At 32.7% G+C, this 21,789-nt stretch overlaps 1 protein-coding gene and 1 pseudogene across 1 annotated transcript; one reads left to right on the forward strand and one right to left on the reverse strand.

Moving 5' to 3' along the window:
* Positions 1-917: 917 nt before the first annotated feature.
* Positions 918-1,409, reverse strand: LOC145799720 (protein FAR1-RELATED SEQUENCE 5-like). The gene has a single exon (XM_082889352.1). It carries the CDS (start codon positions 1,407-1,409, stop codon positions 918-920), a length of 492 nt encoding a protein of 163 aa, XP_082745478.1.
* An 11,657-nt stretch (positions 1,410-13,066) lies between these two features.
* LOC114289557 (E3 ubiquitin-protein ligase WAV3 pseudogene) lies at positions 13,067-19,701 on the forward strand (annotated as a pseudogene).
* Positions 19,702-21,789: the final 2,088 nt, after the last annotated feature.

Consider the following 21,789-nt stretch of genomic DNA (forward strand, 5'->3'; position numbering starts at 1 on the left):
TCTTTCATCTTCAATATGTCTCTAATAACCTCCAATGAGTGACAACACAAGATTCCTTCCCTTTCAAACTTTCTACAATTATAACCCAAAGAGCTATCTCTCTCCATCTTCACTTTCCTTGCATGTTTGTTCCCAACATCAACAACTGTGTAAATGGTACTAGCCTCGCCATATTCAATTGCTTCTATGTCCGATTCAATAGATCGAAAGTACTCATTTTGAAATTCCTCAAAAATCTTTTTTGTGTACACATTACCCATTTGAATTAACATTCTTATTGTTGCTTTCACCTTTGGCAACCTTTGGCACAAAGCATATCCTGCTTCTAACTCCTTGTATCGCTTCTTGTAAAGTACCTTTTCGAAATGCATGAAGAATTCATTTAAATTAAAATCAGAACGAATGTAATCCTTCAAAAAAGCATTAAAAGATTCACTAAGTTGTGTGGTACTCATTCCCGCAGCCTATGTTGATCTAACATATGGCTAGCCCCATTTTTCTTTCACCGCAAAAGTCAATTTCAACCAATGGTTTTCATGCGCATCATATTTATCAAGTATTTTTGCCCACTCTAACTTTCATTGATTTGCATCTTCAATGTCAAAGAAGAATTTATACCTTTTACTCCCTTATCTTGGAACAAACAATTAACATGTTTTAATGCATTTTGCATCAAATGCCAAGTACACAATCGGTGACTCGTGTCAGGCATATGATGGGTATGGCTTTAGCCATTGTAGCATCTTGATCGGTGAATAAAGTTTTTGGTGCCTTTCTTGACATAGCCTCTAGAAAATTTTGAAACAACCATACAAACGATTTGGTGGTCTCATCATACAACAAGGCTGCACCAAATATGACTATTTCCCTATGATGGCTGAATCCCACAAAAGATGCAAAGGGTCTATGTTCTTTGTTTAACTTGTAAGTCGTATCAAATGTGACAACATCCAAAATTGGGCATAATCCATGATCATTTGTGCTTCAGCCCAAAACATATTTGTTATTTGCTCCTCATTATCTAACTGAAAAGCATAAAAGAAGTAAGGATTTTGCAAAGATTTTTCTTTAAAGTATTGCAACACATTGCCTACTTTCTCATATGGTAAACTTTGTTGTCTTTTGGTTCTCAAATAATTTTTTTGATCTAATTTTGTAAACCCAAGATATTGCCTCCCACCAGCTTCCCTACCCATGAGTTCAAAAGACTGGCCTAAATGAAGACCAGATTGTGCTACCAAATCTAACTCAATTGCTTGGGTAGTCGATATCTTTCTTTGTGACGGTAATATGTGGGCACACTCGAGTGATACAAGATCATGGTTGTGTTTTTCTTTGAAATCAGTCACAACAAATTTCCCAATACCCTCATCTAATTTAACATAAAGTCGAGCCTCACAACCAGTCATAGTTTCAGCTCTAGGGTTTTTTTGCTATGGGTCTCGCTTGTCAACCTCCCAAAATCCCTCCTTGTTGCAAACCAAAAGTCTACAAATAAGTTGGTTAGTGAACTTGGTCTTCCTACAATAATCCCTTCTTATGCTAAACCCCATTCTTCTTTCATATGTATCATAAAAATCATACACACATTGTTCAAAATCAAATGTCATTCCCTGTTTTGGCTTCCAAGCACAATCATTCTCAGGTTCCATATCCATATCAAAATGCAACTGAAAACCAATATAAATAAAATCTTAGCTACATAAATAAAATCTTTATTTCAGAGACAAAAAAAAAAAAAAAATTCTGCACTATGATCAGAGAACTCACTATCACACTTGGATAAAGAAACAAGAAATGAGAACTAAGGAGTGAGACCCAATTAAGATCAAATAATAAATCAATTAAACTATATAATCCCAAACTTCAACTACTTGGTTCTCTTTAAAGTGTCTAAGAAAAGGTATGCAAGCCAAGTACCTTTGGTAACACTGATTCATGGGCAACAAGAGTCATTTAGTTTTGGGTTGGGTCACTACACAAGGTTTGGCAAGCCTATTGTAGCTCAACGGATAGGAAATAACATAAAAATACAAATTGTGAACTTTAAGAGCCTGATCATCAATTATAACAAGTGAATTTTTTTTATCTCTCTATATGTTCACATCAAGCAATGGTGCATCTAACTGCCCTAAACAACATTGTCAATTTTCATTTCACCTTTCGGCATACAAAACTGCCACATTAAGCATGTTTTAACCAAACAATGTGATTGATTCCAAGAGTAACAAGCTACACTTGAACAAAGTGTCAAATAGTAAGTGCTTGTCATATATTAACAATCAAGAGCAAGACAAGAAAGTACCATACACTAAATTTGCAAGCTTAATGCACAACTACAGATAGATCTATATACAGACATCTACACAGAGACATTAAGTCTTAGAAGACCCAAATTGTAAAAGGTGAATTTTCCTCCATTTTAGTCAAACCCAAATTGTAACAATTATAACAAATTGTAAAAAAACAATGTCTAACAAATTGAATTAACAGTCATGACTCACGGCAAAGTCATCAATTATAACAAATTGTAAACCAATGTCTTTACAAAGCTTAAACATAAAAAAAAAAAAAAATTTCGAGACACAAAAAAAATATTCCAGAGAGATAAACTTATAGTCCCATGAAGACTAACTTCTAATTTCAGTTTGAAAAAATTCCAAACAAACACACAAAATGCAGTTCAATTATAGAGACAGAGATAATGAAGACTAACCTCTGGTTTGCGAAGTGAGGGCAGACAGAATGAGGGCAAAGCAATGGGTTCGGTTTGGGGAGTGGGTCGCTGTAGAGAGGGTCTACCGGTAAGGTGGAGGAGAAGAGCGTGACAGCCCTGGTTTGCCAAGTAGACAGAGTTTGTAACGGTAACGAGAGTGGGTCACCACCGTTGGATCTGCAACGATGTCGAGACTGGGTCGCTGCCGATATTCGGTCGCTGGTGAGGATGGGTTCGACAGAGAAGAAGGAATGAGTATGTGTTTTTGCGAGTGTGATTCCAAACCAAAATCTGTATAACCTCTATATAGGCCATGTTTTGTTTTGGGCGAGAAAATGAAATTTCAATTTCATTTTTTTTTTTACTTTTAATATCCGTTGGATCTACAACAGTTGATCTCAGTCGTTGCACATAGGAAATCAAGGAGGATATGCAAGGAGGGGATCCAAACTCGAATGGTTTTACGATTCAGATGCATTTGCAAGCAGTGGTGCTCTTCAATGGGCACTCCTGAATTCATGAGAGAACACCTGAGGAAGTCAAAGTCATAATCAAATAGTAATAATAGAAGAATCATGATTGCTGGTTACCTTAGTGGCAGTTTCATGTTCAATTCATTGTTGGTTTATTCGAAACCACCATTCAGCAACAGCTTAGTCGCCTACAATAATTATCCTTGGAGCAATTGGAACCCGGCCAGGATTTAAGGTAGTTGTGATGGATTATTTGTTTGACTACCAGAAGGGTACCAGGCATCACATTTGGAACCCTTCAACAAGACTTTGTCCTTTGTTTACGAAAAAAAGATGGTGTGGTTTGGGGTTTCGTCTTTTGACTTAACCGATTAGACTGAACCATTTCGGTTTGACTAACTCGTCAATTTAACCGTGATTTCTCATATTGATTTTCTTAATTTTAAACAATCAAAAAAATCTCCACTTCTATTTAACCATATCAAAATAAAACTCTAATTAGTTAATCATTTATTTTATAATCCTACATTGGGAGAACAAGGAAAAAATGAGTTGTTTCACTTATATCAAGTGAATCTTATACTCTCATTTAATATCGTAGTGTTGTACATAATTCAGTTCAAGACAGTTTAAATTTTAAAATAAAAACTTTAATTAGTTTATGATTTATTTGATAATCCTACATCGGAAGAAGAAGGAAAAAATGAGTTGTTTTACTTATATAAAATGAATCTTATACTCCCATTTAATATTTTAGTATTGTGTATGTTTTAGGTCAAGACAATTTCAATTTAAAATAAAATTTGAAAATTTTAATTAATTAATTTTTGTGTAAGTTAGCTAGTCTTTTGACCTAGCTGATTAGGCTGAATCATTTTCAATTAGACTGATTCGGTGGTTTATCAAAATATATTGGTTAGATTTATTTGATTCGAAATAAATTAAAAATTGACTTGCTTAAAGATTTTGATTAGAAATAAACTTTTGGCACAAACAATTATTAACTTTTATTTTAAAATCTCACATCAAAAAAAAAAAAAAGGAAAAAAGGGAGTTGTTTTACTTATATAAAATTAATCTTATACTCCTATTTAATATTATAGTGTTGTGTATGTTTTAGTTCAAGACATTTTAAATTTTAAAATTAAAATAATATTTAAAAGTTTTAATTAATTAATTTTTGTATAAGTTGATTAGTCTTTTGACCTAGCCGATTAGCCCGAACCATTTTCGGCTTGCCTGATTCACTGGTTTAACTATGATTTAAGCGATTATATCAAAATATATTTGTTAGATTTATTTGATTTGAAATAAACTAATGATTAACCTAATTAAATATTAAATGACTAATATTGTTTCTTTCAAAATAAAATTCTTGTCTGAACAATTGTTAATTTTTATTTTACACAATTCCACATCGGGAAAAGAAGAAAAAAAGTAAGTTGTTTCACTTATATAAAGTAAACATATGCTCTAATTTAATATTGTAATGTTGTGTATGCTTCAGTTGAAAATAATTTAAATTTTATAATAAAATAAATTTTTTAATTTTTAATTAATTAGTTTTTGTGTAAGTTTTTTGATCTTTTGACTGATTTTAACGATTTTATCAAAAATATATATTGTTTTATTTCTAAAAGGTTTATTTAAGTTTTATGACAAACTTTAACATAAAATAAACTAAAACTAAAAAATTTATAAAATGAAATTTATTTTTATTTTATCATAAATATATTATTTTTTTAATTTATTCTATTTTTTTTCATCTTTACCAATTAAATTATGACATCTATTTCTTATTATGAATTTAGAATATACAATTAATGTCATAACAACTGCAATATATATATTCTAATAAAATGGTTAAAATTTAGTTCATTCTAAATTATTGTTCTATACTTTTAAAATAAATTTTATGTTCTAATTTAACTTTAAAATTATTTTTAATTATTTATTTAGCTTGTGTGTCGCATGGGTTCATATGCTTAGTATATATTAAGGAAAATAAGATTTCTAACTATGAGAGTGGGGGTTTTTAACTATGAGAGCTCTACGAGTTTCAAAACTCAAAACCAATTTTGTTGATTTTTGGCTATTTTTTTAAACAAGAAAAATATTAATTGGCTACTAAAAATTAAAAATTTAAATCTAAATCATAGTCAATTCATTTGTTATTTCATTTATTTGTATTCGGTGATACAAGCCTACGAGCTTGTATTGTAATTCATTACATGTACACGAGAGAGGATATTGTAATTTATTCATTCCTAGATGCTTTTGCATGTTTATTGTTATTGAATAGACTGATTTAAAGGAAAATGTAATATTATCCGAGTAACAAAAGTCAGGACGTTACAGAAATAATAATAAATCCTAAAATAAACCAACCAACCAACCAAACCAAGTCTTAAGTCCCATCAGATGGAGTTGGCTACATGAATCATTCTTCTTCACTTGGCTCTATCAATAAATCCTAAAATAACACAAAATTACATATTTAACTCTTAAAATTAAGAAATCCTAAAATCAAGCCAAAATAAAATAAATCAAATTTGATTCTTTGTCTTCTTTGTCGCCTGTGGGAGCCGAATAATTGGGCAGAATCAGAAGCGTACGCTGTAAAAAATGGACGCTGCTCGGCTCTAACCTGCACAATTCGAAGGCCGACTTCAATTAACCGGCCGAGTAACTATGGGGCCGAACAAATAAGCAGTTTGTGAGCCAAAAGTGGACCAGGCCCTGAGACTATAAATAGAGGGACAACAGTTAAAGAAATGTATGTGAGAACTACTCTGCTTAACTTAGAATACAAGTTATCTTGAGTATAGAGACTGACTTGACCGTCGGAGTGCTAATTCCGGCACCTCCGACCGGGGCGTTTATTCCTTTTCAGGTGACTAGCAGAGGATCATTGACGTCCTCCATGATTAAAAGAGTATTTCCAAACCACTTCCCCACACCCCGTCCCACATATTTAATTATATATATATATATATATATAACTTAAAATTGGATTATGTATATAGTTTATTTAAATTTTAATTTTGTATATATAGTTTATTTAAAATTTAATTATCTATATAGTTGATAGACCTATAAAATTTTATATGGGATAAACTCTTCTTCATAGTTTATCTCTGTGTACCTATACATACCCCTCTTGTGGGCTCTAACCTTGGCACACATGAGAGAAGCTAAGTATATAGAATCAGTCATAGACAAGGCACAAAGGCCATGTTTGTTTGGGTGGACATGAGCTTGGGATTGGACTAATAGTCCAATAAAATTATTAATCTGATGTTTGGTTAAACAATTGAAGTACGGACTAATTATTTTAAACTTGACTATTAGTTAGGATAGGATACATAATCCAACCGATTCGTAGTCCTAGGACTATTAGTCATGGGAATGTTAATCCAGTCCGCCCAAACAAACATGACCAAAGGGTGTTCTCACTTGTGTGGTGATCGTCACAGTTTAAAAACAATGTACTTTTCAATTTTCATTTTTCATTCCAATTTCCTTCTTTTCAATTTTTCTTTTCAATTTTTTTCCCAAATTCATAAATCAAACATAGCTAAATGTACGTATTAATTTGGTTGGGGGCGTCATTTCTTTAAACGCCCCAACCTAAAACTATAAATTTTGATATTTTATGTTGAACACCTCAATTAATTTCATATTTACACTTCCACACCCACTTGCCGTCAGGCCTATTTTCATCGCTAGAGCCATCTTCTGCACCTTGCTCCGCCTCTCATAATCCCCTCCACCCAATTCAAAAATAAGCTTGTCGGCAACCTCTTCCATGCCACCCTCGGCAACCATGCTGCTTCCCTCTCTTTGCTGCCCCTCTAGAAACCTTCACCATTTTTTTTTTGTCTTTGTGTCAAAAACCCCTCCCTCATTACGAAGCCCTAACCTTGCCCCCTTGCTCCCGTCTCAAAACCCTAGATCTAAAACCAATCTTGATTGCGAACCCTCTTTTCTGCTGCAAAACCCTAAAAGGAAATGAAAGGCAAAGAGGCGATGATAGGAACAAGAAGAAGTAGAAGAAGAAGAAGAAGTGAGATAAGGAAATGGTTTCGGCGAGTGTAAAATATAGTGGCAACGACAACGAGAAGTAGAGAAGGTGGTGCGACAAGAAAAGTGGTTGGGAACGACTAATCAGATCTGTGTGGTTGGCCGGAGGGTGATTAGAGCTGGAAAGAGATGGTCAAAGTTAGAATTTGAGTTTAGTCATGAAAAAACTTTAAAATAAAACTTTAAAAAACTTTAGAATTTGAGTTTAATTTGAACAATGGTAGGTATCATGAAAAAACTTTCATGAAAATGATCATGAAAAATTTATGACTCTTGGATTACACTTAAAATAAAACACCACACACTAATCAAGGTAATCTAAGGGTCATAAATTTTTCATGATCAGTTTCATGAAAGTTTTTTCATGATCCCTATCTTTTCTCTTTTGATAATTTGATTAACGAGTAGAATATTATTATTACTATTTTAAATTAGAGTGCCCAATCAAATTAATGAAGATGCATTTAGTCTCCACTGAATTGGTGGTCCCATAGAATTAACAATTCCTACCATTTCTCTACAAACAAACATGATTCAAGTGGAATTGACGGATTGTTTATTCAATCCTCCTACCAACACCAAATCAAACATGGGTGAAGTGTGTTAGCAAAGACTTTCCAAGGCAGAACATTCCAAGAAGATGTGTATAGATTGTAACTCTTTTCTTTCTTTTGACTTGGAAGGTTTCAATTGGTGGGCCGGGTGGGTTGCTTTTTGTGGGTCATATAGAACCTTTATGTTATGTTTGGTTGGGGGATTTAGGGAGGGATTTGGAAAGGAAAAGAAAAAAAGTGTGTGAAACTAGGTGAAATATAGGTTTATTTTATTCATATTTCACTTAACTTTTCCCTTTCCCGTTCCCTTTCTAAATCCATCCTCAAATCTCCCAACCAAACACAACATTAATGTTCATCCGGTCCTTTTTTGACATCATCAGTGGGAAACTAAACTTTTGATTTTGATGAATCAATCAATCAACATTACCTTCAAAAAGAAGCTCCATATATTAGTTTCGATTATATTCGATGAACAAATTTTGAAGATCTTTTGAAACAAAAGCGCAAATAAAATTACAACTGAAAGGAGTTTTATCAAACAAAATTGTCAATTATAAAAACCTAACATGTGTTTTTATAAAAATAAAATAAAATAAGGAAGTGGATAAAAACACTCATTGTTTAAGAATTGTTTTATGTCTTTATGCAAAAAATAAATGTTCAATATATTTTAAAATGAGAAGTTAATGTTGACAAAGTTTTCTGAAAATTGTTTTTAGGAAAAGTTTCTCAAATAACCTTTTTTTGTGTTTTCTAGAAAATAAAAACGCAAACAAATAGGCATCTTCTTATTTTTACCTTTGTCAAACTAATAATATTATATGAAGAAAATGGAGGTAGATTATATGTTGCACAAATTTGAGGACATGAAGGAAGGGAGATGACCTGAAAACATTTGTGGGGTAGGAGTTTTGTTTCTATTGTAGCTTCTATATCCCTATTGGTTTCATACAACTCTTTTGTCAGGTAGATGAAGCTTCCTGTTGCGAAAAAAAGCAACTAACGCCGGAAAATATAACTTAACAACCTAGCTCAAGCTCAATTCACAAGCTCAGCAGCTCAAGCAGCCATGACTAGCTCAGCAGCTTCAGTTAGATAGACTGTTAGTTTGTTACACTATTAGTTTGTTACAGATATTTGTTATAGATATCATTAGTTAGTTAGTTAGAGATCTTGTGTATATAAGTGCTTGTAATCACAGAATATGAATAAGAAAAGTTTATGATCTTTCTTCATGGTATCAGAGCTACCCTAAAGCTCTCACGGGCTTCATATCAACTCATCCATGGCTTCATCTGTTTCTTCATCTCTTCCTCCTAATCTCAATCTTTTGATCTCCAATCTGAACTCCTTTATTACAGTCAAACTTGATTCTACAAACTTCATTATTTGGTGAAGTCAATTTCAAAATATACTTTGTGCAACTGAGCTTTTGGATTTTGCATGGGTCTATTCTATGTCCTCCATTGTTGATCAAGAATTCAAGTGCTGAAGAAATACTGAATCCAGATCAAGCAAAAATGGAATGTTATTGATGCACATTTGCTTAGATATATTACAACAACTCTTACACCAGCCATTTTCACATCAGTTCTTCATTTGCAACATAGTGCAGAGGTATGGGAAGCATTGTGTAAACGTTTTACTCTGCTTTCTCGATCTCACATTCCTCAAATGAAAAACAGATTGAATAATTTGACTAAAGACTCTGAGTCTATTGAAGATTACTTGAGTCAAATTAAAGAACTTGTTGATCAATTAGCTTTAGCTTCATTTCCTATTGATGAAGAAGATATGGTGTTGCTTACTTTAAATGGCTTACCTGATGAATTTGATGCTCTAAAAACTACCATTCGTGCCAAAGCTGAAGCTATTTCTATGGCTGAATTGACCTTTCTTTAGTGTTTTGAATCTATTCACATTGAATCTAAGCAAAAGAAGAGTCAGAACAATCTTGCATCCTTTGTTGCTTATACTGCTACCAGAGGTTCTCAGTCTAGCTATCATGGTTCCTCATCTTCTAGAGGACAATCAATTCACAATTACAGAGGCAATTCTCGAAGTTCTTTCAGAGGAGGCAGATCATACAATAGAGGCAGAGGCAGACAATCTTCAATTCATTTAGGACTGATCTGTCAAATCTATGGCAAAACAAATTATATTGCTTCAGATTGTTGGCATCGCATGGGTACAACCTATCATCAATCTTCTTTTGCATCTTTTCAGTCATAGCCATAGTTTGCTTCTTCACCAAAAGCTTATGCTGCCTCTGCTCAATCTGAATCTTCTCCTTGGTATCTTGATTCTACAGCCTCTAATCATATTACACATGATCTTGCTAATCTCAGCATGTATCGGCCATATCAAGGTAATGATCACATCACAGTTGGAAATGGTACATTACTGCATATCCAACACACAGGCAAAGGTATTTTGCCTACTCATTATTCCTTCAAACTTAACAAGATTCTGCATGCACTTATTTCCTCTAATCGTGTTTCTGTGCGTAAACTTACTCAAGATAATGATTGTACTGTCACATTTGTTGATTCTTCCTTTGTGATTCAGGACAAGAAATTGAAGGCAATCTTACACTAGGGCTCTAATGCTCATGGTTTATATCATTTTTCCATTACTTCTCCTGTTTTGCATTCATCTATGTCTTTATCTCATGCTTCACTTACTTCCACCACTGCAGCTGTTTCTGCTCCTGTCTGGCATAAGAGATTGGTCATCCCTCTCCGTCGAAATTTGTACATATGAAAGCTCATTTGCCTGATCTTGCTAATAAAACTTTGACTGCCTTGTCTCCTTGTGTTCATTGTTGTGTGGCCAAAAGCCATAGACTACCATTTATGCTTTCCAACTCCACTGTTAACAAACCTTTATCCCTCATTCATAGTGATGTTTGGGGACATTTCTCCTTTTTGTCTACTTATAAATACTATGTTCTCTTCGTTGATGATTTTAGCAAATTCATTTGGCTTTATCCTTTATGTTACAAAAGTGAAGTGTTTTCTAAATTTTTTGATTTTATGGCTTTTGTTGAAACTCAGTTCTCTACTAAATTGCAAGTTTTCAGGACTAATGGAGGCACTGAGTTTGCTCATAATCAAATGACAAATTTCTTAAACCAATCATGGTATTATTCATCAAATGTCTTGCCCATATACACCTCCTCAAAATGGAGTTTCTGAAAGAGAGCATAGGCATATCATTGAAACCTGTATTGCCTCATTACACCACTCATCTGTTCCTAGTTCTAAGCTTTTCAATCAATCTCGCTATGAAATTCTTTTTCATTTTGTTCCTGATTACTCCATCTTTAGAGTCTTTGGTTGTCAATGCTTTCCATGGCTTCGACCTTACACTTCTAACAAACTTTAGCCTAGATCTACTGTTTGTGTTTTCCTTGGCTATCATCCCTCCTTTAAAGGGTACAAATGTCTTGATATTGCTACAGGTAAAATTCACATTTCTAGGCATGTTCTTTTTCATGAAACTGGTAGTAGTTATGTTCTTCTTCAAGAGCTTATTCATCGTATGCATGCTGCTTTAGCCATGAAGGAATTGGGGAACATCTCTTACTTCCTTGGTATTTCCATTCAGTCAGTTGGGGCCAACTATTTCTTATCTCAATAGAAATATGCCTATGATATTCTCATCAAGGCTGGCATAACTTCTTGTAGCCCTGCAATTCCCCTATTTCAGTCAAGTCTGCCCTTGATCCAGCTTCTTCTCTACCATTTAATCAGCCACAATTATATAGAAGCCTTGTTGGTGTTTTGCAGTACCTCACTATCACTTGACCTGATCTTTCTTTAGCAGTTAATCAGGCCTATCAGCATATGCATGATCCCACTAATGGTCATTTTGCTTTGGTAAAACGTATTCTTCAGTTTTTTAAAGGGTCTCTCACTCATGGCCTCACCTTTGCCCCCAGTTCGTTTACTCTTCAAGCATTTTCTGATTCAAATTAGGCAAGTGATATTGTGGATAGAAGATCTACCTCTGGCTACTGCATTTATCTTCGATCTAACATTATTTCCTGGTCTGCTAAAAAGCAACCAACTATGTCTCAATCCAGTACTGAAGCAAAATATAGGGCCTTAGCCCATGCCACAGCTGAGTTGAGTTGGTTACAAATGTTGCTTCATGATCTTCATCTTTCTCCTACTCCATCTCTTATTCTCTGGTGTGATAACCTCTCTGCTATTGCCCTAGCCTCCAATCCCGTGTTTCATACTCAATCTAAGCATATCGAGGTCGATTGTCACTTTATTCGTGACAAGGTTGCTGCCAAGAAAGTTGTTCTCCAATATGTTCCTACTGAGGATCAAATAGCAGATATTTTTACCAAGCCTTTGTCCAGCTCTTGATTTCATTTTCTCCAGCTCAACCTTCTAGTTGCTCCATCTCCCATTAGCTTTCAGGGGACTGATAACAACCCAGCTCAAGCTCAAGTCACAAGCTCAGTAGCTCAAGTAGCCATGACTAGCTCAGCAGCTTCAGTTAGATAGACTATTAGTTTGTTACAGATATCATTAGTTAGTTAGTTAGAGATCTTGTATATATAAGTTCTTGTAATCACAGATTATGATTAAGAAAAGTTTATGATCTTTCTTCACATTTGAATACTGATAAAAATATAGAGGTCTATGCATTGCAAATAATTATAGATATATATGTTGATAGACTCAAGGATCTATATCCAAACCTGTATGATCTCAATGATGACATTACTTCCCTAAACAACATGTATCCTATATCGCGGCAATCCAACCACAAAGACCATAATACCTACCAACATGGCAATGGCTGAGATCCCAAATCCCTTGTCCCATACCTTGTTGTCTTAGATCCACACAATAAGTGTTAGACTAACAACAGTACCAAGGCATCCAGCTAGTAAGAGCCAATTGAAGAAGCTGGGCATCTCCCTAGCCTCTTTCGGATTTTTCTCTTCGAATTGATCGGCATAGGCCGGCGACGTCGCTTTTACTCCAGTACCAATGGCCACAAAGTAGAGTGCTACGAATAGGAGTGCAGCGTTGCCTCCTTTGACTTGCGAGCAATGTGTTGTTGGATCATAAATGTTGCAAGGAGGTGGTATGAGTTTGGGGAAGTGAGCTTGCTACAAATCACAAATGGTTATCACTTCATGTTGTCTCCTCAACATTAATATAAATATATGGATCTCATTGTCAAATCCAATAACAACGAAGGAGATTATCAACATGGCAGGCAAAACCCTATTGGGTATGCAAAAATTTCTCATTGATCAGGTGACAAGCAGTGAGTGAAAATGACTTTCTTACGATTTTTTGTTATAAAAAGTTGAGAATTTGTGTGTGTGTGTGTGTGTCCGTGCGTTCAATCCTTCAAAAATTATTGTATCTAATATAATGGTTCCCCCAAATTAAATCTATCATTCCCAAATTTTTTTTGAAAAGTCCACTCCGTATAAGAGCTGTCCTTCAAAATTTAACATCTCATGTAATGAGCCATACAAACATCTCATGTATTGTTACATTATACAAATGTAATGAGCCATACATATAAAATTTAACATCTCGTGTTACGTTGTACTTAATTTTTTTTTTTTTTTTTTTTTTTAATTTTGTTTGTTTGCACTCACTGATTTACTTTGCACAGATGCTAAATACGTTCCTCAATATTTTCTTTACACTCAAATGTACAATTGCTTATTCATACAAGGTCTATCATACATAGAGTGGTATGGAAAAAAATTTGTATTGGTGTATTTAGAAGCTCGAATTAATTTGTTTGTTGCACTCTCTCATATTCTCTCTGTCTGCACTCTCTTCAATGTTCAAACATTCGCTGTCTCTCAGTTTTTCATTTTTTGAAATCATTTTTGATGTTATTTATATTATTTAGATTGAATTTTGTCAAACAGTCATGAATAATTTTTTCTTTCCTCTTCATTGTTAGTTCATGGATATTATGGAGTTATCACAAAAACAAAAAAAAAAATAGTCCTGACTCTTCCCCTTGATTCTGTCCTATGGGGGCTCTGTTTTCCAGCAAACTTCAATGTCATGTTGCTCGAAAAATTACCTAAAGGCTACAAATCACTATGCAGGACCCCAAAAAAGTACCTGAAAGTGTTTTTTTTTTTTTTTTTAAAAAAAAAGAGTATATTTTATAGATTTAAACTTACTACAGTATGGGCACATCCAGAATATATTACAACTAAAAATTTTGTTTATTATTATTCCATTCCATTCCATTCTGTCTCATTTGAATAAATTATTATTCCATTCCATTCTGTCTCATTTGAATAAACCAAATAGGAAATTAAGAATTAGGATAACTATTAGCAATTTTGCGATTACTTAAAGCGAGCGAAGCGGTTAGCATTCCTCCATGTTTGTTCCTCTTGGCTGTTCTACCCTTCCAATCTACCTAACCCACAACAAACTCAGCTTTCTCCTGCAAGAGATTTGGAGAAAAATAGGATTAAACCAGAAAAATAAATTCAAAACCAAACAGGGTACTACATGAAATGAAAAATAAAATCCACATACCATAGCTAATAAGTTTTCTGAACCATCTGCAAGAAAGAATATTGGAAAGGTAAGAATGGTGGAGATTAAACTAGAGCAGTGTATAAATAGGGCTTGAAAAGGCCATCACATGAAAAAAACAAAAACAAAATATGTATATATATACACAAAACAAAAACAAAAACCAAAATATAAAAAGACAAAAAAAGTATCATTGAAAGTGAGGTTCACTCGCCATATATATTATTAGAGTGGAGCTATTCTAATCCAAAAGTTAGATCCATTTTTCAAATTCGATAATGTAACAGTTTATTATAATATCTAAAGTAACTATTTCTCTCAAGCCTTCTTCAACCAATCGTCTCTTTTACACATCAACGGGTATTAAAATGAGTGTTGAACATAGGCTTCTATTATAAAATTCTTATTGATTACTAATATCACGTCATTGGTAGCACGATGAGACTTAAAATTTACTTCATTTCATGTTAATATGTCTGCCTTCAGCTGAATGTTTGTTGTCAACTTTGAAGAGAGAGATTGATGAGTTATGAGTATGATTCTAAATTCTAGTATCAGGTAATGTAACGACATTGATCGTAGAGTATTGGTATCGGTAATATCGGCCGGTACGTATCGAAAATCAGATGTCACGGCCAGGGGCGGAGGCACATGAGGCCCAGAGGGGTCACGTGCCCCCCCTCAACTTTTGAAAAACTATTCTTTTGCCTCTAATAAAAATATATATTTCAATTTAATTCAAGTAATATCTTGAAATTTTTATATCACTATTTTCTTTACTTTTTTTATAAAAAAATGTTTAATTATGCTAAAAAACATTCTTATAGATTTTATAGTAGAGAAATGTTATATATCACTAATATTTTGTCACTATTTTATATCACCTCTTACACGACACATAATTATTACACAATTAATGACAAATATTGCCATGTAATTCAATTATTCAAAACAGTGAAAAAAACAAGTAATATATAATAGTCTCTGTATATTATTTATTCATCTTTTTCTCATTTCTTTCTCTATCTTCACTATATCTCTTTATATGTTTGTATCTTAATATAATTTCATTCTTATATTTTATGAGTGTATATGTAATTATTTTTTAAACCATGATGATCATCATATATAAAATAAATTAATAACAATAGAGTTAATGATTAGTTAACTTGATCTTATATTTAAATATAACTTTTGCATCGCACTAATTTTTTGTCCTACCATCAAATAAAAATTAGGTTAAATTATGATTTTTGTTAAGATTTTAATTCAAATGTACCTCTTCTAAGCAAAAATCCTAGCTCCGCCATTGGTCATAGCCGTGAAATTTTTTAATCGTTTTTCAACACTTTCTTTCTCATTGTGGTGACTATCAGCTCGTCACCAATTGAGTAACTACTTGTATAACAGTTACACCCCATTACGGAATGGTTACACCCCGTCTCATGACATGCAGGTTCAAATAAATATAGTGCACATTAAAATAAATAAATAAATAAATATTTAAAATATAACATATTTATCATAAAAAATAAAATTAAGAATTTTTTAAATATTTTAAAAAAATAAATCCAAAAAATTTTAAAAATACAGCTCAAAACTCTTTTTAAAACTTATAACTAAACAAATTTTCTCTTTTGAAAACTCAATTCAAAACTCATAACTCAAAATACGATTCCACAATTTTAAAAAATAAAATAAAAAATTATTTTTTTGAATTTTTTCTTTTAAAAGAGAGTTTTGAAAAGAGTTTGATTTGGAGTTTTGAAAAAAAAAAAATTTGAATTGAGTTTTAAGTTGTGTGTTTGGTTATGAGTTTTGAAATTAATTTTTAAATTGAGTTTTGAGTAATTTTGAGTTGTGTTTTTTTGTTATAGATTTTGAAAAGTGATTTGAAAATTTTGCTTTTGGAATTTGGAATCATGATTCCAAAGGCAAACCAAACACAGCCATTAATTTTGATTTTTTTGCACTAAACTAATTTTTCTATTTTTTAGAAAACAAATTATAAAAGCTCACCCAAATAAAGAGGCATTTGGGTGGGGTGTATTTGAACATTGATTGTTGTACATGGTGATATGATGAAGAAAGGGGACAGAAGGGGCTCATGGAGGTAGAGAGGTGCTAAAGGTTAGGGCAAAGAAGAGACTGAAGGAGCAATGAAAGTTTGCTGATAAATTTGAAAAGGAGAAAGAGATAGGGGTTAGAATTTTGGGGTTTGGGTTTGGATCTTATAAATTTGGACAAAATTTGGTTTTGGAGGCAAATTGAAAAAAATTACGAACATTAAAGGTCAAAATAAAAAATTGTGAAATTTAAAGGGAGCAAAGTATAATTTAATCATTTTGACATGTAGTGCCATGTAGCATTTTCCATCCAAAATTGGCCGGAAGTTTGTTTTGAACATACATTGCGAAAAACTACAAATGTTAGGGGCCAAAATGAGGAGTAAAAAAAATTAATGGTCAAAGTGAGAAAATTATAAAATTCAAGGTGGCAAAGTATAATTTATCAGTAAAAATATTTTTTAAAAATAAGATTTTAAGCCTTTGGTGTTTGAATTTAGTAATATTACGAACTCAGACTTAATTATTTTGAAATTACTTAGAATTATCTTCTTATTATTTAGATTTATTCTACATATAAATCTTATACTACACAAATTTAATTTCTCCCCTACAACCATTCACCCAGAAAAATCTATTTTCTTGATTCCTAGAGTAATTCGTTTGATTTATGAAGTGCAAAAACAAGCCTTTTAAGTCTATATCATGCAAGGCTTTAGCTATATTTATGATTTTAGAGAAAGTCTATGCAATTTTCCAAATCAGATTGAAAAGAGTGGTGCGTAATATTAATACAGAATAAAATGGCAATGGTTGATATTGTCATTCAAATTAAAAGTGTCACATCGCCAAGGCTATTCATGCGCGTTAAATAATTTAGACGTTTGAGTTTTTTATCTAATTTCACAGTATAATGTGAAATATAGATAAGAATTTATATTTGATAATTTTATAGAAAATTCATATTACTGCAAAAAAATATTTGCTAGAAATAAATTACGCTATCAGATCTCAAGTTGCCACCTAATATTTTAGGAAAATTAGAAAATTTTTGACTCGTGCCAAGGCTACTGTTCGATATAATCAAAGATGCTTGATTCGAAACCTTAGGTATAAAGGGAGAAGGTCATTAATTGAACACCCACACTCACCCGATCAAAACATTAGCTTCTATTAAATCATGATATAATTTTTATTTACTTTATATGCTCATTTTTTAATTTATTTAATAAATTCTAAAATTACTATATGAAGCAAACAAATATAAACTGTGTTGTTCATTTTGGAACGGTTCGATTTCATTATTTTGAAAATGTTTTGAATAGTGTTCAAAAAATAGAAAATTGAATTTTACAAACATGAAAATCAATTTTATTCCAAATTGAACAACACAACTTTCACCCATCGGCATGCATAAAGTTATGTCAAATAAGCAAATAACCACATGGTAAGATATTAAACATAGTAAGAAAAACACACACAAGCAGGATGCTAAAGCATAAAAAATTACATATTTACTGGCGTCCCGTGAACAATTACAAACAAAATTAGCAAAATATGCATAATCTTATGTAGAAAATCTTAATACAATATATACACAAGAATGCAACTAATGATTTGACTTTTAATACATGGAATTTGAATCATCTCAAGACAATGCACAAAAATTCCATAAAAATTGACTAACTCACAAATGCAAAATTAGTCGAATCTAAATGCATTAAATATGAATGTAAATCATAGATATGATGAAAAGTAAAATATGATGCTATTTACACAATATGGTATGCGAGTAAATAAAAGGGATTGAAAAAAATAGAGTTGGAAGACATACCTAGAAAGGGATAGAAAGAAGCAGACTTGAAAATTATTACAATACTGAATAATTACAAAATCAAATAAAAAGACGTGAGATTAAGAGATTATTACAATACAAACTGAATCTAACAAATAATACGAATAAAAAATAAAAATAAAATAAGTTACTATTGATTCACCGATTAATATTCTTCCAGCGAAACACTACTCATTCGAAAATTATTCAAATTTTATAAAATAAATAATTCAAATTATTAAAACAAAATTGTGATAAGCCTCATAAATCCAACCAATTGTCTCTAGAGAAGCATAACCCTTACGGAAATATTTTATTTAACTCAACATCAATTAATCGAAGAGACTCTAGAAGGAGAATCTTGACTTTGGTTTTTTGGTTTTGTTTGGGTCGGTCAGTAGCCAGGGAACCAGCGTCGCTGATGCTCTGAGAAAAGCCGCCAAAGTCCTCGAAGACCGCCGTGAGCGAAATCCAGTTGCCAGCATAATGTTGCTATCGGACGGTGACGATGAGAAGGTCCAGTCACAGAATGGAAATCGACGGCACGGATCAGCTCAATCGTTGACCCGTTTCGCTCATATTGAAATTCCTGTACACTCTCTTGGTTTTGGAGGGAAAGGCTGCTACAGCCACGAGCCAGCCGAGGAAGCTTTCGCTAAGTGTGTTCACTAAGCGTGGTGGTTCAAGATCTCCGTATTGAGTTCCGCTTCGCCTCCGGTTCCGATCAGAGATCTCGGCCGTTTATTCTTGCAACGGAGGGCCCACAGCGCTCAGCTCTGGAACTGTTCGACTCGGTGATCTCTACGCGGAAGAGGAACGAGAATTACTCGTCGAGTTGTGAGTCCCCACACCTGTAGTTGGGTCCCACTATGTGCTCTCAGTTCGATGAGTTATAGGGACCCAGCAACTCAACAGATGATCAACGGTAGAGAACAGGCTTTGTTGGTCCCACGCGCACAAGCCGTTGGATCAGATTCAGTTAGAGCAGCAATAGGCTATCCAACGGCAGAGGGAGGTGGTGCTTACGGATGAGAATGGGGAGCTGCTGACTCCATCGTCGGCTTGGAGAGCCGCTGAACGGCTGGCTAAGGTGGCTATGATGAAGAAGTCGTTAAACAGAGTCAGCGATTTGCACGGCTTTGAAAATGCTAGATTTTAAATTCATGCAAAACAAAATCAATTTTCAAAAAATGTTGATGCTATTTGACAGAAGAAAAAAAAAAAAAAAAATGAAAAAGTTTCTTGAAAAATTGGTCACTGGTATTTTGTCTTCCTAGTGTTGAGAAATATGTTTTTAGAATTGCAAGTTTGAAGAAAATATATGTTGGTGTAGCATTTAGAAGAGAAGTTATCAGATAAGTTCTTTTGTCACATTTTTTTTTTTTTAGGTCCTCTATTTGCTATACATGCACAATTCTTTATTTTAAGGCTTCTACTTTCCTCTTCCTTTTCCTACATGTTTAGATCAGATGGACTCCAACAGGCAAAAAATGTTGAGTATTATGTAGCACATCTCTAAATTAAATTGAAAATTTGATTTTAAAAAAGGAGAATTTGGTGATAGCCCCCTCACTATCTAATTTGTCTTTCAAAAGGACAAGAATTATATAAGTACTTTCAAAACCTCCTCATATTTTAAAATTTGTTTCTTTTACCATATTACCCTCATAAAATTTTATTTTGTATGAAAGTAAAATTTTACTCTGTATAAAAGTAAAATTTTACTCTGAAAAACGAGTAAACTGTGAGACTTTGAAGCTAAAAATAAAATTTTACTCTGTATGAAAGTAAAATTTTACTCTGTATAAAAGTAAAATTTTACACTCTGAAACTAAGAGTAAAATTTTACTCTGTATAAAAGTAGAATTTTACTCTGAAAAACGAGTAAACTGTGAGACTTTGAAGCTAAAAGTAAAATTTTACTCTGTATAAAAGTAAAATTTTACTCTGAAAAACTAGTAAAATGTTAGACTCTACACAAAAGTAAAATTTTACTCTGTATAAAAGTAAAATTTTACTCTGGTTCTATCAAATGAAAAAACAAAACAATAGAACCAGAGTAAGATTTTACTCTGGTTCTATCAAATGAAATTTGATAAAAAAACAACAAAAATAAATCAAAAACAAAACAAACAAAAACAAAACAAATTAATCAACAAATCAACATATCTAATTGAGAAGAAAAACTTCTAAAACTCAATCAACAATCACAAATCTCAATGAAAAGAATACATATGTTCAACAACACTCATACACACAAATATATATATATATATATACATATATTCTCAAAACCTTGAATGAGGAATGTAACGACTGCGAGATCTTCAGATTTGGAGATCGTCTTCATCGATTTTGTGAAGTATGATCGATTTGGAGATCGTCTTCATCGGCTACGAGCTCAGATTTCAAATTTTTCATACGTATGATACTATATATATAAGGGCAATATTGTGATAAAAAAAAAAAAATTATAAAATGTCCTTATTAAGGTAAGCATTTCTTACTCAGGGACTTTTTGAAAGAAAATTAATTGAGTTATCCTTTATCCTAATAAAAAGGCCTAAAAAAGGGGTTCCACCAAAAATCCCAATAATAATAAATTTCAAAATATTGTTAATGTTATTTAAAAAAAAAAAGTATATATGCTTCATCCAAATATTTTCACTGCTCACAATTAAAACTAATATACCCTTATTTAGTTTATTAAAAAATTATTTACAATCAAGTTGTTATATAAACAAATCAAATTTTAATATATTTCCAAACTCATTAAAGTTTTAAATTAAATTTAAACAATTCAGTACTCATGACTCGACTCCTTTCGTTTTCCATTTTAATTGGATTTGCAACAATGTGTAGTCACATGAACCGTAACAGGTAAAAATGTTAGCATACCTCTAAATGAAATTGGGGAAAAAAAAAAAAAAAAAAATATTGAGAGAGAGAGAGAGAGAGAGAGAGAGAGAGAGAGAGAGGAAACAACGAAGTGCTACATGGATAGAGGGGTTTGGGTGGGCATGGTCCATGGATAACAGGGACAAAAGGGTACGGAACGGCCTAGCCCTTTCTGCAAAGTGTATTATTAGAAAGTTAGTAACCCCACACGGAATTGTGTGGGTCTGGGTCTGGGTCTGCCTTGTCTTCCTTTCTTTACGCTGTGTTTGGTTGGGGGATTTGGAAAGGGAAATGGAAATGAAAGGAAAAGGAGAAAGAATTAATAGAATTCCAAATCCCAACTATGTTTGGTTGTGTTGGTTATAAAATAGAATTGATGTCCTAAAAGGTCTCCTATTTCTTTATTTATTTCTCACCCCCTTTCTTTTCCCATATATTTTTTATTATAACCAAACATAAATAGGATTACATTTCTCATTCCTTTTCCAAATCCCACCCCAAAAACCCCAACCAAACACAGCATTACTTTTTCCATTTCATTATGAGAGAGAAAAAATATATGAGATGATGACTCTATTTGTATTTGACAACGTTTTTACTCTTAATCATGA

The sequence above is a fragment of the Camellia sinensis genome, chromosome 9, assembly GCF_055761805.1.
Source record: "Camellia sinensis isolate YWXY chromosome 9, ASM5576180v1, whole genome shotgun sequence".
Taxonomy (NCBI): domain Eukaryota; kingdom Viridiplantae; phylum Streptophyta; class Magnoliopsida; order Ericales; family Theaceae; genus Camellia; species Camellia sinensis.

Bases quoted from the DNA above. Each gene is read 5' to 3' on its own strand.
- LOC145799720 (XM_082889352.1), bottom strand. From the start codon at position 1,409: ATGACTGGTTGTGAGGCTCGACTTTATGTTAAATTAGATGAGGGTATT.